The following is a 21,908-nucleotide window of genomic DNA, read 5'->3' on the forward strand; positions in this document are numbered from 1 at the left end:
ATAAACGCAGATCGCCATCAGACGTGAGGACCTATACTGCTGCCTGCAGTACACTGCGCCAAAAGCGGCATCCTCTTGCTGTCTTACATTTACATTATAGAAATTAGCGAATGTATGCACAGATGACCAAGTAGCGACCCTGTAAATCCGAGTCACAAAGGCTTGGTAACGCACTGCCCATGAAGCGCTTACCGCCCTGGTAAAGTGCACTCTAAAGAAGAAAACATTTTCTTCAAACTGCAAGCCTGAATAACTTGACAAATCAACATTAAAATAGTTGATTTAGACCAGTGATGGCGAACCTTGGCACCCCAGATGTTTTGGAACTACATTTCCCATGATGCTCAACCACACTGAGGAGTGCCTGATTATCATGGGAAATGTAGTTTGAAAACATCTGGGGTGCCGATGTTCGCCATCACCGATTTAGATGCTATCTGCCCTTTCCCGTGACCTCCTGGTAGCACCAAAAACATTAGTTTTCCATATCTGAGCAATCGTTTCAGATAGACCTTGACTGCTCTCACTACAACGAGAGAGTGCAACCATTTTAATAGCTGATTTGAACGCTGCTTGCTTAGGGCCCTCTAGCAGTACAAACGTCAGTTTCCCGTATCTGAAATATTCAAATATACCTTTACCGATCTCACTATATTGAGAGGAAGAAATAACTTTCCTTCCGCAAAACAAGATTCTGGTAAAAGGAAGGTAAGAAACGTCTTGATTCAAATGACAGCTGGATCCTTTTAGGAAAAAAAAGGCTAGGTGAGGATTTAACATCACCCTATCCCTAAGAATAACTAAGTATGGCACTATAAAAACGAAAGCTGCCAACACTGAAACTCTCCTGCGGAGGCTACCGCAACCAAGAACACCAATTCCCCCATTAGGAGGATCAACGGAATATGATGCATCGGCCCAAGGTGCTGTCCTTGCAAGTCAAAAAACTAAACTGAACCCTAAGGGCACAAATGCGACCCAACTGGTGGATTTATACGCACTGTCCTTTGTATAAAAGGCCCAGATTAAAGAATGTGATCAAGCGGCCTTTCAAAACCAGTGATAAAGGCGGAGATCTGACCCTTGATGGTATTCAAGCTGGCTTCATTTTTGCCCCCAACTGTAGGAAGGCAAGAATTCTACCCATGACATACCTCCGAGAATGCCATCTTTTGGTTTTCATACCAGGAAACATAGGCCCTCTAGACCCTATAATAAATGGTTCTAGAGGCCCGCTTTCTTGTATTAATTAGGGTCGTTACCACTGAACCTGAAAGCCCCCCGATTCTTTAAAATGTGGGCTTCAATAGACAAACCGTTAAATTTAGCGATTGTAAGGCCGGATGGAATACCGGCCCTTTAGGAAAGCAAGTCTGGACTAGATGGAAGAGTCCATGGTTTCCCTACTGCCAACTTCACAATCTCTGCATACCAGGATCTTCTGGGCCATGCCGGGCTAGTAGTATTACCGGCTTCCTTTCCACTTTGAACCAGAGTAGAAGCTGTGCTAGCAGCTGAACTGACAGTAACGTATAAATCAGTGAAAAACTGATCCCACTGGGTCACTAACGCATCTGTCCCATATGTCAGTGAATTCCTAGCCCCTGACACAAAGCTGTCCAACTTCTTGCACTTGGATGCCCAAAATTATCTGGTCAGCAAAAGTTGGGGTGCAGAGGCCATTCTCCCAGGAACAATTGTTGACGGCTCCAGAGAGCTGCCTGTCAGTTCTCCATTTCACAAAATGAAGATTGTCGATAGGCAAGGTACAAGTTCCTCTGCCGAAACAAGAACATGGCCCACGTCCCTCTGGCCACGTGACTTCTAGTGCCTCCTTGGTAAAAGAAGAAAACCACTGATGTGGCATTGTCGGATTGTATCCTGAGAGAACAATCCTGCAATCTAAACACCCAAGCCATTAAGCCATACGTACCATCGTTAGTTCTAGAATGTTGACATTCAAGGCTCTCTGAGCTTGACCACTTCCCCTGGGCAATGGTCTCTTTCAGGACTGGTCTCCATCCCTAGAGGCCAGCCTTCGTAGCCACAACCTCCTAGGTAAATCAGCATAAAGGATCTTCCTTTCTGCCATCTTTGCTGAGGTTCTGGCGTATCCCTGGGACCAGACCCTTTGGATAATGCCCAGGTTAGGATCTACTTGTTCCAGGCACCCCAGAATAAATGTTTATAGCAGCCTTGAACGAAACAGAGCATAGGGAACCACTTTGAATGAAGCCATCTTCCCTAGCACCTTACAAAAAGGAAAAAGTAAGGAACTCTTCCTTGCCTTGACCCCTTTTTGGGCTTAGTCCCAAACACTCCAAGCTCCTTACTCACCGTAAGAAAGTACCTTTTAGACTGGGATCCCAACCCAGGAGTTCCAGATACTTGACCATACTGGACCACCTAGGTCAGTGATGGCGAACCTTGGCACTCCAGCTGTTTTGGAACTACATTTCCCATGATGCTCATGCACTCTGCAGTGTAGCCAAGCATCATGGGAAATGTAGTTCCAAAACATCTGGGGTGCCAAGGTTTGCCATCACTGACCTAGGTCCAGCCATGCTACTGACTGATCTATCAGCAGCAGATTGCCTCAGAATGCCATTACGGCTATACCCTGGGCCTTTGCCCCAGGCACAGTGGCTAACCCGAAGGGCCAGACCACCAACCGGAAGAGGTGCTGTTCCCCTGCAAAACGGCCCATATGTATAGGAGGCCTGGTATTAACGCCATATGCCTCTATGGAAGCGTGCGTTCATGGAAGCATGAATTCATACAAATTTTTAGGCAAAACAAGAAAGTACGTGCTGTATACATGCATACCTATAACATGTGTGCTATCGAACAGGCATCTTGCAAGCATGTGTTTTATGAACGTGTTATGCAACATTACACAACATGTATCCATGCAGACACATTATTCCTATGAACATGAGGAATCAATCTATCTATCTATATTTTTTTTTTTTTTTTTTAGTTAACATACAGAATTACCCACACAGGGGCCAAACATTGCCCTCGCAGGGGCAGATCTGATGCGGTAGCAGACCACAACCAGGCACATCGTATAACTAGAACATACTGCCTCTGAAACCGCAACAGGGCAGACCAACAACAAATACAACCTTACTTATCTATACCCCAATGAGGGGAGAGGTTCAGTGCAGGAGAAACTGTGCTCAATAGTTTATTGGCAGGATCTTATGACACAAGAATACTTGGGTTAGCATATCATCATACTATAGGAATCCTGTATATTTAAGGAAAACCTAAATTAACATGCCTCGTTATGCAACCATGCCAATCTAGGCGCTCATGCATCCTTATGTCATTTTGCATTTTTTATATGATCAAATATTTTATGCATTATAACCACTACTGCGTGGACAAGTACCCTTGTGTGACCAAGGACTCTTGTGCGATCCAGAATTTTTATGCGATTTTAGGCTTTTCTGTGCAAACAAGCACTTTAATGTGACCCAGTGTCCTCATGCGACAATGTGAAAAAACGTATCTTTATGAGATCAACAAGAACATGTTCTGTTACTTGTTTTACCCACATAATGTACATTCCAAACTCATTTATTTTATGCAACATGTGGACTAGTAAAGAGGAAGTTATCCTCCGCCAACGTGCGCTTCCGTAATCATGTGATTTAACAGTTAGCACACCAGCAACTGTGCATCCCAGAAGTTGTGCATTTGGCTATCTTGAAAGCAAGCACTTGCATGAGGATCCTGTGGAGGTTTTTTAGCCTGATGATCAAGCATCAAACATGTCCAAACATGCATTTTGTATACACATGATCATGTATCTTTATGCAACCTATTTGCTTAAGCAGAAGCCTTGCGTTTCAGCAGCAACTGTGTGATCTAGCACTGTGTGATCCAGCCACTGTGTATTTCAGCATCTGTGCATTTTAAGCAACTGTGTGACCTTAGTAACTGTGTAATTCAGCATCTGTGCATGTTAGCAACTGAGCGATTTTAGCAACTGTACATATCAGCAACTGTGTGATTTTAGCAACTGTACATATCAGCATCTGTGTTAACTAGCAACTGTGCGATTTTAGAAACTGTACATATCAGCATCTGTGCATGCTAGCAACTGTGCATATCAACATCTGTGTGTATTAGCAACTGTGTGATTTTAGCAACTGCACACATTAGCATCTGTATGTATTTAGCAACTGTGCGATTTTAGCAAGTCTGTAAGCAAACACCTGCTCAACTGCAGTTGGACCTATACTTATACCTGTAGGATACCAAGCACATATGTAGTATGCGCAAACCTTTCAAAGATGTATTATAACAACAAGCATTTCAAAACTGCAGGCACATATATTATGCTGTTCCTGCCCCCAAGCAGACAATGACACTTTTGAAGTGAACTGCTAATTGTCCAGGGGTGTATCTACTACCTACAGCATGTACATGCCCCAGCATATAATCATGACTTGTCTGTACCTGTTCCCAAACTGGCACTCACACACTCATGGCCCACTGTTCTGTCGCCAAGGCCATCTGACCTGTCAGCACATGGTAATGGCTGCCCTTCTTCCTGCCTACAATAATAGGCTAGGAGAAAATCTGCGCCCTCTAGAGGCTGGGGAAAAAACAGCAGCCTGCCTGAGCCAGAGTACAAGCATGATAGAACAGCACACTGCTCCCAGTGGCCACCAGGAAACACAGTCAGAATGCTCTTTTACTAGAGACACTGCAAACAAATGTAGACTCACCATTCCCCGCTGCAGGGTACTGCTGGAATATCACAGCGACCCAATTTTCACCCATCACGGCGGGTCGACGTCGTGCCAGACCTTCAAGGATGGGGTCCCCTCTGTACGTAGGGTCCAGGGCCTTGGGCCATGTATAGCGCCCTGCCAGAGCAAACCTGTGGTATAGCAATGTGACCAAGGTGCTAGATCTCAGGGCCCAGCTCTCCTAAGAGAAGCATTACAGGCAAAACCTTGTTCTTCAGTATCGAGGCATCAGGTACCATCCACTGTAGCTTTTGTTTTGGCTCTTTGAATGGATCCGATAGAGTAGCCCCTGACCCTGTTTAGGCCATCTAAGGAGCACTCATTAACCGTGACCTGACACTGGCGAAAAAACTGAGGTATTCCCAGTAGGGGAAGGGTTCTATAGGGAGGAAACTTCCTGTCTAATTGATTACACCAGTGTCCAGCACCTGAAGGTGAGATATAACCCCACTTAGTAATTATTACTATGAGCCCCTGTGTCCCGTGATATACGATAAAGAAATAGCAAAACCCACTTAATCAGTAAGTTATAGATAATTTATTCAGATATGAACTTACCTCATGATGTAAGTGGAGAAACTGTTTAATTTGTTAGATAGGTCAAGGGCTTGCTCTTGAACATTCTGCACAGAAACTGGAGAAGCAAAATCTTCCTCACCAAACTCCGTATGTGTAGCAGTATGTGTGGTGTCTGAAGGATCAGAGGAGTAGTCTGGAGATAATAAGATCAGGACATTCACCATGTACTGGACCATTGCTGTGTGAAGGGTTGTTACCTGTAGAAAGATCATTTTTATATATCTATATAAATATATATATTCAGTATGTCCCACATGGTATACCAGTAGGGTACAGGAAAAGGAATGACTATAAAGATTGGATTCTAAAAGTTACCTAAGAGTTCTTTTTTTATGTAGTTTTACATTATTATAAACTTGCTGTTCCATGTGTTCATATAAAAACCCAATAACGAAAATTTTCAACTTACCAACTGAGGGGTAGGCAACACAGCAAACAATGCTAACAGGACCACATAACAAACAAGTCAAGAAAAGGCTCAACAGAACTCTCAGAGCAGCTTGCACCACCTTATGCCTGAAACTGGCATCAGAGAGGGCCTGAACATCTCCCTAGTAAAACTTAACATGTGAACAGAAGACTAGGTTGCAGCCTTGCATATCTGAGAAACAGATGCCCATACTGAAAATCCCATGAAGCACTAATGGGTCTGGTACATTGCACCTCAACAGGGAAAGGAAGAACCCTTTGGGAATCCTTTACACAATAGGCTTGAATGATGGCTTGTCTAATACTCCTGGCAACAGTGGCATGAGATGCAGGGAGCCTCCTGCGGAAACCTTCAGGAAGGACAAAAAAATGTTCCAATTGCTGGAAAGAGGCTGTAGCTAGGAGGCAGAATCTCACAGCATGTACCAGGTTGGGACAACAGAGGGAATATTCCTTGGGATATTTTGGGGTAGAAAATATAGAGGAAAGGGCAATATCCTGGTTGAGGCTTTAGACTTCAGGAAAATCTTGTACTTTTGTAATATTACAAAGGTTATTTACAAGATAAGGCTGCTAACTCCAAGACCCTTCACATCAAGGTGACAAACAAGAAGCCCCCTTGCAAGTGAGATCAAACATGGAAACATGCTTAATGGGTTCAAAGGGCAGCCTCTAAAGGGCCTACAGATAAAGTTTATGGTGCCAAGGAGTCATAAAGGAATGTACAGGGGGATAAAAATGTGTGTAACACCTTGCTAAGAAATGTTTAAATGTAAAAAAAAAATGCTAAGAAATGAAAGGCCACTGGTCTCTGAAACAAAATGTTCAGGGAGAATATTTGCCCTTTAATGGTACTCAAGGTCAGATACTGGTCCAGTCCATACTGGAGAAAGGACAGGATACGTCCTACAGAGCACTTTCTAGGAAGGAATTTACTAGTCTTGTATTATACAAAGTAGGTTTTCCAGGTGCAATTGTAGACTTTGAGAGAAGTCTACTTCCTGGCCTTCAGAAGGGTGTGGATGACCAAATGTAAGGGGCCTCTGTCCCTCATGACCTGGGCTTCAACAGTCATGTCATTAAAGCCATCGGCCAAGAAGCAGGATTTGGGCTACCAGGCCTATGGAAAGAAGATCTGGAGGATCTGAAAAAGCGCATGGAGAGTCCTCCAGAATCTAAATTTGCCTGGGTACTACATCCTCCTGGACCAGTCCAGTGCAATGAGAATCACCGGAATGCCCTCTATCGATCCTATGGAGCAGATGAGGGAGGAGCTGTACAGGAAGAAAGGAATAGATCAGGTTGTATGGATATTTAGCGTGTAAATGTAAATAAATGTGAATAAAAACAAGAATGAAGAAAAACATAAATTCAACAATTTTTATAAATACAGAAATCTAAAAGTGTAAAAAAAAGTCCATGAACTGAATATAAAGTGCCGAGGTTGCAAAATGCTTCACATGCAAAGGATGAAAAAAAAACTTGGTCCAAATCACCTATTGTTCTTGCCCACACTGGCAAAACCACCTATAAGCCCTTGTACACGCGGTCGGAGAATCCGTCGGAATGTGTCCTTTCGGACCATGTCGTCGGATAATCCGACTGTGTGTGGTATGCATCGGACTCATTCCGTCAGACCCAATTTTCCAACATGTTGGAAATATTTCCCGACCAACTGGGCCGATCGGACATACTCCGATCATGTGTAGAGAATTTTGATCGGACCAAGTGCCAAGCATGCTCAGATCAAATTCCTACATCAAAGCTATTGGCTACTAGCCTGAATGTAGTCCCATCGTAACGAAATTACGTCATCACGTTCTGAAAGATCGGATTTTTCGCCAACTTTGTCCGACCGCGTGTATGCAACAGTTTCGGACAAGATCCGACGGACAAAATCCGACTGATTTGGTTGTGGAAATCTCCGACCGTGTGTACAGGGGCTAAGACCTACACTCACCAGATGCATCCTCAATTTATAGGTAGGCCACACTGAGCGCTAATCCAATAAGCATCCACTGTAAGCAAAATAGCTCCTCACACCGCCTCCTACAAGGCATACAGTATGTATCTCATGCATAACTATAAAGCTAAAATGAAACAGAAGCTCAACGCAGTGTAATCCTGTCTTTATTTAAAGATAACATCATTTATTTTTAAACTCACATGCATAAAGTGCACCAAGCTGTACCAGACTGTATCAGGCATTATCATGGTTGCCAAATATACCGCATCTAATGGTGTAAATAACATGACAAATTCCACCGTCACCTCTCCAACCTAGAGTGCTAGTGGCTAAATGCAGCATTCACCGCGAGGGCACAAGTCCTGCCCAACAGGTTTTCATTAGGACCCACAGTCATGTAGTAACCTTTTAAAGGATCACTAGCACAGGCTGATTTTGTTTTGTCTGTTATATAATTTAAAGTGAACAATAGTTACACACACGGTTAATTTGACCTTTTCCATATACGCATTTCATTTTGGATAGAGAAGGGAGGATGTTAATAACCCTAGTCAGCTTTATTGCCATTGGGCAGACTTCCCTTCAATTCCTTTGCCACAGCCAAAAACAGAACGAGAGAGGAAGTCTCTCCAAAGTGAGGAAATCCCTGGTTGTCACCTTATAATAATCCACATTTCCATCGCACATGTTCCAGGAGAAAGCTCTAGGGCAGTGATGGCGAACCTTGGCACTCCAGATGTTTTGAAACTACATTTCCCATGATGCTCCACTACACTTCAGCGTGCAAGAGCATCATGGGAAATGTAGTTCTAAAACATCTGGGGTGCCAAGGTTCGCCATCACTGCTCTAGGGTATTGGGTGCTGTAGCAACCACCAGCTGGAGAATGGATTATAAAGCCACAATGAAGATATTTTCCAAAACACCACGGATCTTCAAGTTGAGTCCAATGGTTTTTATTGCAGCATGATCACATGACAAAAAAGAAAATATATGGTTTGGGGGATCTATTACAAACTGAAAGCTGTAAGTGAAAATTGAAGTTCAAATTTCACCATTTTGCAAAAAGGCGTAATTTAAAAATTACAAATATTTGTTGTGTATTAACTCAATACAGGTTAAGCTTTTATGTTTATCAGAATTTGTAAAATTTACTATGTTTATATCTGCCAAAGAGGATTTTTAGCGAATATATTGTTTTGATAAATATTTGCGCAAATATCGCAGGGTGTTAAAATCAGTAGCACCTTCTTTTTATTCTACATGTCATGTGCATTCAGAAAATATACGGTTTGGGGGAAAAATAAAAAAGCAATGGAAAAATAGCAAAAATGGTCCAGCTAGCTAAGTTTAAAAGTGGAGCACAGTGGCATCGAAAAGGTTAAATAATCGAGCTGTTTATATGGATATATTAGTGTGATATGCCTGTTTGCATTTACTGGCTTTTTGGTGTGACTGATGACATCACACCTGTCAAGGGATGGTTGGTTCTTTGTTTCTTTTGATTGGTGGATGTTTATTTAAATAATCTGCACTGTTACTTTACATTTACCTCAGGTCGCACTCTCCGGTCAACTAACCAGAACCTCATCCACATCCCCAAGACCTGTTATAAATTTAAAGGCGAACGAGGGTTCGCAGTCCAAGGACCACGGCTATGGAATGCTCTAACCGCAGACATCCACTCAGAAGAAATCTATCTGGCCTTCAGGAAGAAGCTCAAGACCTATCTCTTCTGAAAACCCAGGCAGATACTGGCAACGAAAGCTCCCTGAGGCGATTTCGTTTGCATATGTAGCGCTATACAAGTTATTCATCCATTCATTTATCACATGCCTAATGAAGGGGTCTTGCGTGACTTTTTTGTGAATTTTTTCCTGCTTCAATAAAAACCTTCTGGACTCAACTTGAAGATCAGTGGAGTGCTGGCATATATATCCATTGTAAGTTTTCCCGTTCTGGTGACAACCCAAAATTTGGGACTTTCTTTCACATTCACTCTCGGTAATAACAGTAAACAAGACAAATAGAGTGTTAATCTCCCTAACAGGGGCACAGACCGCAATAAAAACCTGACAGGTGTTCTAATCCTTCCCAACGTTATCCAAAACTAAAACAAAATGTTGCCTTTAGTTATACTTGAAAATAATACATCATGATCCGGTCATGAAGGTCCTTGTTCAAGCACTTCATGGCATAAGGTGACAACTGTTTGCATTTCCATCACGGCTCACTGTTGTCACTATTAAGAAATGCTCTCTGAGAAATGCCATGCAGCCATGGCTGGAGTGTATGCATTTTTTTTTTAATTGATGATAAGCATTTTTTTAATATTTATACAACAAAATTTCTAAAAAAAATAACCCTACAAACCTGCTGGTTAAGCTGCACATTATCCCTCTCTGTTCCACTTGTGATATTTAGAACCCAGTGCTGCAACATCTTAAAGACATCTTCAGGTTCCAACCTGCGAGTAATGCATACATTCATAGAATGAGTATTCACATGCTGCACAGCTAAATACTTGATAACAGTGGTAGTAGATGTTGAGAGCAGCAAATAGATGGCACTGTCCAATATCCACTCCAAATCCATGTCAATCACAACCATCCTTATAAATGATTTTTAAGTAGAAAAGTAGAAGAATCATGAGAGATATGGATGTATGGCCATATACCATCAATTTCAGGGACCTTATCAGGCCTATTTTTAAGGTTCAGGTATCCTTAATTATGAACACAACTTGTCCCAAATATATACATTTTTTGGAAATCTTTTTATTTGCATATAAAATCTTACAAGGCACACAGACATACATCAACTCAACAACATCTTGACACACCTCCAGCATTAGATCAACGCAGGGGTCCCAGTAAGGCAGTACAGTGCAATAAAACATCAGGGAATACACAGGTGCTGTGGCAAGATAAAACTAATAACTAGTATGGCTCATGCTCAAGAGATAAACCATGGGTGCGGTAGCCCTCAGGGGAGATGGAACACAATGAAGGTTAATTTAAAATTTACCCTAAAAGGTATATGGGATGCCTAGTGGACCTCATAGTCGTTGCAGTAGAAGTTCTGCTAACAATTTAGCCCACACTCTATCATATTTTTTTTGGGCAGCCTCTATGTAGATAAGTGTCCTTATAAAGAGGCAACACATTATTTACATGCTTTTTACAAATGCCCCAAATATTTTGATTATCAAAAGCAAATTGAAAAATAATAGCATTGTCACAATGGCATGAACAAGGTGCAGCATTTGATGTGATCTGCATTGAGCTAACTTATAAAAAAAAAATATTAGGCGTGGCATAACAATACAAGGCTTCTACCAGTGCATGCTGGCTTGCTTGAGCTTATGTGCAACAATGGTTGTTAATATCATTGTGATGTCAAATGTTAATTTCTTTTGGCATTCTGTTAGTTGAGAATTGGTTAAAAATTCACAGGGTTCCCATATTTTAGGTATGGCAAAAAATATGACGCTTCTGCTACTACATGCTGAAAATACTGCACTACCACACTGTATACTATAGTGACTTGCAGCATGCACCCTGTGCATGATTGTTGAAATCATGATGTCAAATCCGAATTGCTATTGACATTCTGTTGCCTGGGAAATATTCACAGGGATCTTTTATTTTCAAGGATGTCTGAAATGTGATAACAAGACCCTTCTGATGGTTTGAAATATCGGTGATGTGTGATGATATACACTTTAATAATATGTATTTATGCAATTGTTGTACTAAGGATACAGTAAATTAAAGTGGTTGTAAACCCGCAGGGCATGCAATATACAACAAAGGCACCATAGTAATGTGCTCACACCTCCCAACTGAATCTGTTATATTTTTACCTTTCAATGCCTTTTCCCTGTGCTGTATGACCCCTGAAAACATTGGATATGGGTGTGTGTGTCTCAATGCCAAAGCTCTGGAGGCGGAGTCGTGACCTCACAGGACTACCCCCCATCTCTATGCTCCTCCCAGCAAGCAGAGCTGCGCGGCTTAGCTTCTTACACGGACATAGGAAAGTGTGCACATGGCTGACCACACCCCTCATGAGTACCATCCAATCAGAACTCAGGGAAGGCACCACATAACTTCAGCATGCCAATCATGCTGAGGTTTGGAGCATCCAATCCTGGGAGAGCTTGAGGAGAAAGAAGAAGTGTTTTCCTGCTGGAATCCTGGACACATTCCCCCTGCTCTCATACTCCTGCATCAGAGAAATATGTCAGATATCAGTCACAGCAGCAGGGGTGTGGTGACACAATTTTTTCTCATGTGTTGGCTTTCTCATTGCGGGATTAACCGTTCGTTGCAAGACTGGGCTAATATGACTTGTCATCCTTTATTGTACCAGGTAGAAAGCTTAATTTTTTTTTTAGGTTTACAACCACTTTAACTCTTATAAACACATTTAAGCTGGAAATCTTTAGATTTGTTAAGCATATACTTCTCTTCAGGCCCCCATTTATATCTGCATGCCATGCTTATGCATGTTTTTTCATGCTTCTTTTGCATGTTTGTTGCATGACAGCCCTACATGCGACAAAAAGTGCCAAAGTAGCTCTTGTGCCCTTTATAGGCAAGGAACCTTGTGCACCTGCTAGTCTTGTTTGGGGTGCCATTAAGAATTAAGGGTACTGCAAGCAAGTTGCAAGTTTTAGCATGGGTTTCTGCACTGGTATCTTATATGTAAGTATTTAAAACCACATCTATGTTATCTATGATTCAGTATTTGATTCTACCAATTTCCAACTTCCCCCACCCCATGTGTTTTCCCCCAGCATACCATATTCACATATACAAATCAGGGATTTTACATGAATATTATGGGCATTTATTTAAAATAATTTGCTAAAGTAACAAAAATGTTAGCTCTTTGTAATAAATCCTTTAAATTGCGGTAAATTTTTGCACACTAAATCTAAAAAATTTACATTTTCATACTTATCATTTTTGTTTAAAATGGGTTTCTCCTCTGAATATGGACTTCCAATTATTTCCAATAGCCTTTCTGCTTGAGCAGTCCATTCGGGTAGAAGATGATATAAGTTTGACCAGTCGGATTCTTTTGTCTCACTGGGGGCATATTTAAATCCATACATTGGCACAGACCAGTTTTCCAAGCTGCTTGAAAATGTCATGAGACCTCTGGCAACTCCTGTCAAAATGAAAAAAAGATTAGGAACCAGGCCTCCAATAAATTATCTGTAAGGAAATGTAGGGTTACTCTTTAGATATTGTAAGGAAAGGTAGAGTTAATCCTTAGAATCTGTTTTAGAAGATGTTTTAGAAAATGTTTTCGTCTCATGCTAAGCTTGTGCTAAATTTTACCAGAAGTGCTAAGGCGAAGTGTGAAGCAGGAATGTGTCTGCAGTTAGAGTTGACATTTAGTTGTTGGACGTTAAGAACATATATTGTGTGTTGAGAACATTGGTCTCAAGCCAAGGTGATAAGGTCAAACATTGTGACGTTGAGTCTGTCTCTAGGCAGAATTACTATGAATATCTTTTAGGCTAATATTAATTGAGTAGCATAATGCTTGAATGTGATTGGTTGTTCATGGGGCCTTCCCCCTATACGACCCCTTTTTGTTGCATATTATTCTGTGAAGCCGGAATAAACCTTTGTATTCTTGATCATCCACACCTTGTGTATGGTGCCTTAACTACCCGACCGGTCAGAGTTTTTACATTGACCATCAAAGTCCAGCTCGAGCACAGGAAAGAAGGGCTGAGATAGGACCACCTTTAAAATTGGTACCAGAAGTGGGGTGCATTTGAACAGGTAAGCTTTCTTTAACCAGTTGCCGACCGGCGCACGACGATGTACGTCGACAGCATGGCACGGGCAGGCATATGGGCGTACCTGTACGTCCCTGCCTTCCCGCGGGTCGGGGGCCCGATCGGGCCCCCGCCCGGTGCCTGCGGCGGTCGGTTTTCGTCCGGGAGCGATCCGGGACGAGGGGGCGGCCATTCATTCATGGCCACCCCCTCGCGATCGCTCCCGACGAATAGAAATCCCCCGTGACATCACTTCCTCTCCTGTAATGTAAACACAGGAGAGGAAGTGATGTATTCTCTCACACCCCCCCCGATCACCCCCCCCAATTACCCCTGCCCCCCAGTCACAGTGACACCAATGTCATTTTTTTTTTTTTTTTTGCATTGGTGTCATTTGTGACTGTAATAACTGTTAGGGCAGTTAGGGTTAGCCCCCTTTAGTTCTAATGTACCACCCTAACCCCCCCAATAAAGGTTTAACCCCGTGATCACCCCCCGTCGCCAGTGTCACTAAGGCTGGGTTCACATTGCAGCGGTTTATGAGAACGAATGTGATTCGCACCGCACTGCAGTGCAAATCACATCCCATCTCTGTGCGATTTGAGTTCAGCCATTCGCCGCACCCGCCGCAAATTCGCACGGGACCCTTTTTTTGGCCCGCAGCAGAATCGGATCGCATGGGTGTTCACACCATGCGATCCGAGTTTGCAGATCGCACTGCGATATGCGAACTGATCTGGGGGTGTCAGTAACATTTCACTGACACTCCCAGCAGTTCGCATAGGGCAGTGTGAACTGCCGCCGGGAGGCATGCGATGCGGGAACCCGCCGCGGATTCGTGGCGTTTCCGCATCGCTCCAGTGTGAACCCAGCCTAATAAGCGATCATTTTTCTGATCGCCGTATTAGTGTCACAGGTGACGCTAGTTAGGCAGGTAGGTATTTAGGTTCGCCGCAGCTTTTTATAGCGCCAGGGACCCCCATATACTACCGCATAAAGCCCCCTGATTGCCCCCTAGTTAACCCTTTCACCAGTGATCACCATATAACTGTTACAGGTGACGCTGGTTGGTTACTTATTTTTTTATAGTTTCAGGGCACCCGCCATTTATTACCTAATAAAGGTTTAACCCCCTGATCACCCGGCGGGTGTCATTTGTGACTAATAACTGTTAGGGCAGTTAGGGTTAGCCCCCTTTAGTTCTAAGGTACCCCCTAACCCCCCCAATAAAGGTTTAACCCCGTGATCACCCCCCGTCGCCAGTGTCACTAAGGCTGGGTTCACATTGCAGCGGTTTATGAGAACGGATGTGATTCGCATTGCAGTGCAAATCACATCCGATCTCTGTGCGATTCGAGTTCAGCTATACAGATAGTATGGCTGAATTCGTGTCGCACCCGCCGAAAACTCGCACGGGACCCTTTTTTTGGTCCGCAGCAGAATTGGATCGCATGGGTGTTCACACCATGCGATCCAAGTTTGCAGATCGCACTGCGATATGCGAACTGATCTGGGGGTGTCATTAACATTTCACTGACACTCCCAGCAGTTCGCATAGGGCAGTGTGAACTGCCGCCGGGAGGCATGCGATGCGGGAACCCGCCGCGGATTCGTGGCGTTTCCGCATCGCTCCAGTGTGAACCCAGCCTAATAAGCGATCATTTTTCTGATCGCCGTATTAGTGTCACAGGTGACGCTAGTTAGGCAGGTAGGTATTTAGGTTCGCCGCAGCTTTTTATAGCGCCAGGGACCCCCATATACTACCGCATAAATCCCCCTGATTGCCCCCTAGTTAACCCTTTCACCAGTGATCACCATATAACTGTTACAGGTGACGCTGGTTGGTTACTTATTTTTTTATAGTTTCAGGGCACCCGCCATTTATTACCTAATAAAGGTTTAACCCCCTGATCACCCGGCGGGTGTCATTTGTGACTAATAACTGTTAGGGTTAGCCCCCTTTAGTTCTAAGGTACCCCCTAACCCCCCCAATAAAGGTTTAACCCCGTGATCACCCCCCGTCGCCAGTGTCACTAAGGCTGGGTTCACATTGCAGCGGTTTATGAGAACGGATGTGATTCGCACCGCACTGCAGTGCAAATCACATCCGATCTCTGTGCGATTCGAGTTCAGCTATACAGATAGTATGGCTGAATTCGTGTCGCATCCGCCGCAAACTCGCACGGGACCCTTTTTTTGGTCCGCAGCAGAATTGGATCGCATGGGTGTTCACACCATGCGATCCAAGTTTGCAGATCGCACTGCGATATGCGAACTGATCTGGGGGTGTCATTAACATTTCACTGACACTCCCAGCAGTTCGCATAGGGCAGTGTGAACTGCCGCCGGGAGGCATGCGATGCGGGAACCCGCCGCGCATTCGTGGCGTTCCCGCATCGCTCCAGTGTGAACCCAGCCTAATAAGCGATCGTTTTTCTGATCGTTGTATTAGTGTCACAGGTGACGCTAGTTAGGCAGGTAGGTATTTAGGTTCGCCGCAGCTTTTTATAGCGCCAGGGACCCCCATATACTACCGCATAAAGCCCCCTGATTGCCCCCTAGTTAACCCTTTCACCAGTGATCACCATATAACTGTTACAGGTGACGCTGGTTGGTTAGTTATTTTTTTATAGTTTCAGGGCACCCGCCATTTATTACCTAGTCTCACTAGTGTACCCCTAAATTTAGGGGTGTCTACTTTCCAAAATGGGGTCATTTGGGGGGGGTTTGTGCCATCTTGGCATTTTATGGCCTTGAAAACTGTAACGCCCTTAGAAAGCCTGAAGGCGGTGCTTGGTTTTCGGGGCCCCGTACGCGGCTAGGCTCCCAAAAAGTCCCACATATGTGGTATCCCCGTACTCAGGAGAAGCAGCAGAATTTATTTTGGGGTGTTATTTCACATATGCCCATGGCATGCGTGAGCAATATATCATTTAGTGACAACTTTGTGAAAAAAAAAAAAAAGTTTGTAATTTTCCCGCAACTTGTGGCAAAATATAAAATATTCCATGGACTCAACATGCCTCTCAGCAAATAGCTTGGGGTGTCTACTTTCTAAAATGGGGTCATTTGTGGGGGTTTTGTGCCATCTTGGCATTTTATGGCCTTCAAAACTGTAATAGGTAGTGAGAAGTGAACTCAAAAATTTACGCCCTTAGAAAGCCTGAAGGCGGTGCTTGGTTTTCGGGGCCCCGTACGCGGCTAGGCTCCCAAAAAGTCCCACATATGTGGTATCCCCGTACTCAGGAGAAGCAGCAGAATTTATTTTGGGGTGTCATTTCACATATGCCCATAGCATGTGTGAGCAATATATCATTTAGTGACAACTTTGTGTAAAAAAAAAAAAAATTTTTTTTTTTGTCATTATTCAATCGCTTGAGGCAAAAAAATAAAATATTCAATGGGCTCAACATGCCTCTTATCAATTTCCTTAGGGGGTCTACTTTCCAAAATGGGGTCATTTGGGGGGGTTTTGTACTGCCCTGCCAATTTAGCACCTCAAGAAATGAGATAGGCAGTCGTAAACTAAAAGCTGCGTAAATTCCAGAAAACGTACCTTAGTTTGTAGATGTGACAACTTTTGCGCAAACCAATAAATATACAATTATTGACTTTTTTTTTACCAAAGACATGTGGCTGAATACATTTTGGCCTAAATGTATGACTAAAATTGAGTTTATTGGATTTTTCTAATAACAAAAAGTAGAAAATATCATTTTTTTTCAAAATTTGCGGTCTTTTTACGTTTATATCGCAAAAAATAAAAATTGCAGAGGCAATCAAATACCATCAAAAGAAAGCTCTATTTGTGGGAAGAAAAGAACGCAAATTTTGTTTGGGTACAACATTGCATGACCGCGCAATTACCAGTTAAAGCAGCGCAGTGCCAAAGTGTAAAAAGACCTCTGGTCATTTACCAGCAAAATGGTCCGGTCTGAAAGTGGTTAAAATTACTTTTGCGAAAAGTATTTTTGAACAGCTTACTCTATCAATGTTGCACCCCGACATGTTATAGATCCCAGGGCATGAGAGTCATCTTTGCCTGAGAGACAGGGATATTGAAAGGCAGCTCGATCAAAAGGGGACCTTGCTAGGTTGGCCAGGATCCCAGGTATTGATATAAAAGGGGATTGAAAAACTTTGTTTTCAACCAGAAGGACTGGTCATTGGAAACCTCTAAATCACTCAATGTCAGGACCTTGTCCTGGGTATTTATTGGCAGGACGATGCCCCGAGTGTTTAACAGGCCTATTATTTGTGTATAAGGGACCAAAAACCTATTTGGTTGCTAGTGTTGGTGGGGGTTATTATCACAAGGTGAGAAAGGGACCTTTTTTCTGCGAAGGAGTACCGCAGATACAGACATTAAGGTTCAATATTGATAATACTTTTGAATTTCAAGAAGATCTAACTGTTAAGGGTGTCAGGAGTCTTACTGAATTTAGAACTGGTGAAAAATGTGTGGTTTGCCCTGTCATTGATTGTGTGTTCTGAAACTGATGTGTATAAATAGAGTCATAATATAAGTTAAAGTATAAGAATTAACCATGGGAAATCTGTCAGGAAAGGGAGGTTCGGAAGGTAAGCCGGATCAACCCACTTCCTTTAGATTTCATGTCTGGGAACTATGGAAAATGTTATGCTGAACCTTTCTGGAAAAACATATTAAGTAGAGCACATTCTCTACAAATTTCGGGGCTAACCAAATGCGGACCATGTTCTGCAGAGGAATGGGAGGAGGTTACTAAAATGTGTGGGCAACATAAACAGTATAATTATCCACCGTTCCCTTATGATAAAGAATATATGATTGAATATTATAAACTATGGTCTAAAGCATTGAAGGAATATAGAAAACCCCCGTTTTATCACTGAGAACTATACCGAGGGCTGCTCAATGGGAATACATGGGACAGATGTCACACACAAAATAAAATAACCGAAACACTTCAGGTATCAGACTTGCAGGATAGACCCTTAACCAGGCAAAGTTTTGCCATCCTCACCGATTGCCCTTTATGTCTAATAGGAAGGGACCTTATGTCCTCATTAAGGATAAGCATTAAATTTGACCCACAAGGGGGAATGAATGCTAAATCAGCCACATGTGACCTGACAATGCCAAAAAGAAGGGATTTGACATTTTACTTTATGACCATACCGGCACCTCTAGAGACTCACCCAATATGGGCAAAGTCCAAGACAGATGTAGGACATGTCAAATGTACTCCCTATGTCCCGACTTTCAAACCTAACATTACACCCTTCTTTCAGAAACAGTATCATCTTCATGCTGACAAAGTACAGGGTATGGAACCACAGATTAACACATACATACGAAGAGGCATTCTAAAACCCCTTATCAGCCCTTGGAACACCCCCAACCCGGTAAGGAAAGCCAATGGGGAGTGGAGGCTAGTACAGGATTTAAGGGGGGTAAACAAATGTATTCAACCACTTCCACCACTAGTTTCAGACATCACTGGAATTTTTATCAACGTCCCTGCTTCCTCCACAATTTATACGGTACTAGACTTGTCCAATGCTTTCTTTAGCATTGATGTTCACAAGGATTTCCAAAAGATCTTTGCCTTTGCCTGGGGCTCGGGCCAACCGACTTGGGCCCGTCTTCCTCAGGGATTTGTGGACAGTACTGCAGCATTTTCCATGGTGTTAAAGGTAACCCTGGATGACTGGGTGCCCCCACAGGGATCAGTTCTCCTGCAATATGTAGATGACCTACTGTTATGTAGTGAGAGTGGGGAACAGTGTGCAGAAGACTCTGAAAGCCTGATAACTCGCTTATCTCTTAAGGGCCACCTGCCGTCTTGGAAAAAGATCCAGTGGTGCAGAGAGAGGGTGGAATACCTAGGATGTATCATCTCAGGCGGGACAAGGCAAGTGTCCCCTGAAAGAGTCAAGACTCTGACCTGTCTCGGCCCACCTAAAGATAAGGCAGCGCTCCTTTCTTTTCTTGGCTCTATTGCCTACTGCAGGCAATGGATCCTAGATTGTTCTGTTTATGATTCAATCTTGCGCCCATCTACTGCAGCAACTGCCCCCAAGCAGGTAGTGTACACTGAGGAAATGACACAAGCCTTCCATTCATTATAATAGTCCTTGGCCTGTGCCCAAGCACTTGGTTTACCAGATCATAAGAAACCCTTTGTGCTTTATTGCATAGTCAGGGGCCCTGCATTTCCTGGCGTTCTGACCTAGACGCACGGCATCCACTACAGACCCATGGCTTATCTATCCAATAAGCTCCCCGTTTAAGTGAAGGGAATGCCAGCTTGCCTACAAGCTATCACTGCATGCACCATGGTAGTAAAAGAAGCTTCTAAAATTACTTTAGGAACCAAAACTACTTTGTATACCACACATACTGTAGTGCACCTTTTACAAAACATTTCTACACAGCACAATGCTCCAGTGGTTATGAAATCATTCTCCTTAACACACATGGTCTCACTGTCAAATCTTGCTCTGAAACAACACCTGCAATCAGATTACTACATGCATTACTCAGACCCCCATCAGTTGAAGTCCCCCCAGAGCATCACTGCTCCACACAACTGCTACATTCTACCTCACCAAGACTCAACCTCACAGACCAACCCAATCCTGAGCCGGATTACATAAATGTTTTTGTTGATGGCAGCTGTTCAAGACCAAGCGATGACACTGACAAAACCTTTTACGCTGTAGTGACTTTACCAGACGTAGTCATGGAAGAAAAACCACTAGCAGCCACCTCTGCTCAGCAAGCAGAATTCTTTGCCATAACCCGTGTCAGTTGTTCAAAGGACAGAAAGTAAACATTTACACTGACAGCAGATACGCTTTCGGTGTCGTACACGACTACGATGTGATCTGGCAGTCCTGCAGTTTCAAAACGGCAGATAAGCAACTCTCAAATCAATCCTGGGTGGAGGATTTATTTTTGTGCACTTCACTTGCCCTCTAAAATTAATGTCATTAAAGTAAAGGGTCATTCCTATGACAAATCTGAGGCTAACAGGGAACATAACAGCAGACAGGGCAGCAAAAACTATAGCTGAAGAAGCAATCAAAGAATCTCCCCCAGAACCAACCCACCTACTGTTTTCTACAAATTTTTCCTCTCCAGATTTTCCAGCCCTAGCTACATTACTTCAGAGGAGAGCCTAATTATCCGACATTACTTGTTGGGAATTGCATGGTTTGACACACAACCCGGGTGGATTGTGGTCAAACATGGAGGGAGTTACAGGCATTCCTGAAACAGTAGCTCCTTTGATTTTATCTTATCTCCAAATGTATAACCAGAATTTTTGCACTAACACCACTCACCTTATTGATCGAACAACTAATTGACTCCTCAACTAATATAAAGGTACCATTACCATTGATAATGTACATTATCAATGGTAATGGTACCTTTATATTAGTAGAGGTTAGTCGAAGGGTTTGTTCTGCATACTCCCCCTTTTCCTCCTTTGTAATTTATATATATATACTTTTTTGGATAGGTTTGATACCTACCTTGGTAACTATTGTGCTCTTGTGGAGGCCAGTGGTGTGCGTGTACTCACATTTTGTGTACACACTCCATTGTAGCCAATTAACAGTGGCGCCAGACCCCGTATATAAATATTTCTGTTACTGGTTGCATCCCCTTTGGGGCTGCAATTTTTAGGGGTGGCGACACTGTTTGTGTGCCCTTCCATTTACGTCTAATCTCATCTTAGCCTCCGTAGCGCGGCCTGGGATCTGCAAGATCTGAGTATCTTTTCACAACTAATTGACTCCTGCCTAACTTGTGCCCAGAATAATGTTCAAGGGCCAAAGTATGGCCTTTATGGTCACTTACCGGTGCCTTTAGGCCCATTACAGGACCTACAGATTGATTTCACACACATGCCCAAACAGAAAGGTAATATAAAATATCTTTGCGTGATAGTAGACACATTTTCCTTCTGGCTGGAAGCTATTCCTGTCACAGAAGAGACCGCAGGGATAGCCACTAGGTGTTTAATCAATCATTGGATTAGTAGGTTCGGTTTATCTGCTACCATATACTCTGACCAGGACCCGCTTTCACAGCAAACCTCACCCAAGAATTAGTGAACGTTCTTGGGATACAATGGAAGCTCCACATCTCCTACCACCCCCAGAGTGCAGACGTAGTGGAAAGAATGAACAGAAACATTAAAGACAAATTAAGAAAGGCCACACAGGGTACTATGAAGAACTGGCTCCATTTCTTGCAAGGGGTACTCTTCCAGATAAGAACCACCCCCCATGCCAGGACAGGACTCTCCCCCTTTGAAATCCTCATGGGAAAACCCGCTCAAAGAGCCCTCAAGATAGGTGAGGAATCTAACCTA

General features: G+C 43.2%; 1 protein-coding gene across 2 annotated transcripts in view; it reads right to left on the bottom strand.

Moving 5' to 3' along the window:
* The window catches only part of AXDND1 (axonemal dynein light chain domain containing 1), a 162,418-nt gene that overhangs the window by 60,761 nt on the left and 79,749 nt on the right, over positions 1 to 21,908 (bottom strand). For both annotated transcript variants that reach the window (XM_077452841.1, XM_077452840.1), the window contains exons 16-18: positions 12,704 to 12,917; positions 10,113 to 10,206; positions 5,325 to 5,542 (exon numbers count right to left, since the gene is read on the bottom strand). In XM_077452841.1, coding sequence (XP_077308967.1) covers positions 5,325 to 5,542; positions 10,113 to 10,206; positions 12,704 to 12,917 — 526 coding nt within the window. The remainder of the gene's footprint in view (positions 1 to 5,324; positions 5,543 to 10,112; positions 10,207 to 12,703; positions 12,918 to 21,908) is intronic.

Source organism: Lithobates pipiens, unplaced genomic scaffold (genome assembly GCF_037356315.1).
Source record: "Lithobates pipiens isolate NorthernLeopardFrog02 unplaced genomic scaffold, aLitPip1_a1.2 Scaffold_23, whole genome shotgun sequence".
Taxonomy (NCBI): domain Eukaryota; kingdom Metazoa; phylum Chordata; class Amphibia; order Anura; family Ranidae; genus Lithobates; species Lithobates pipiens.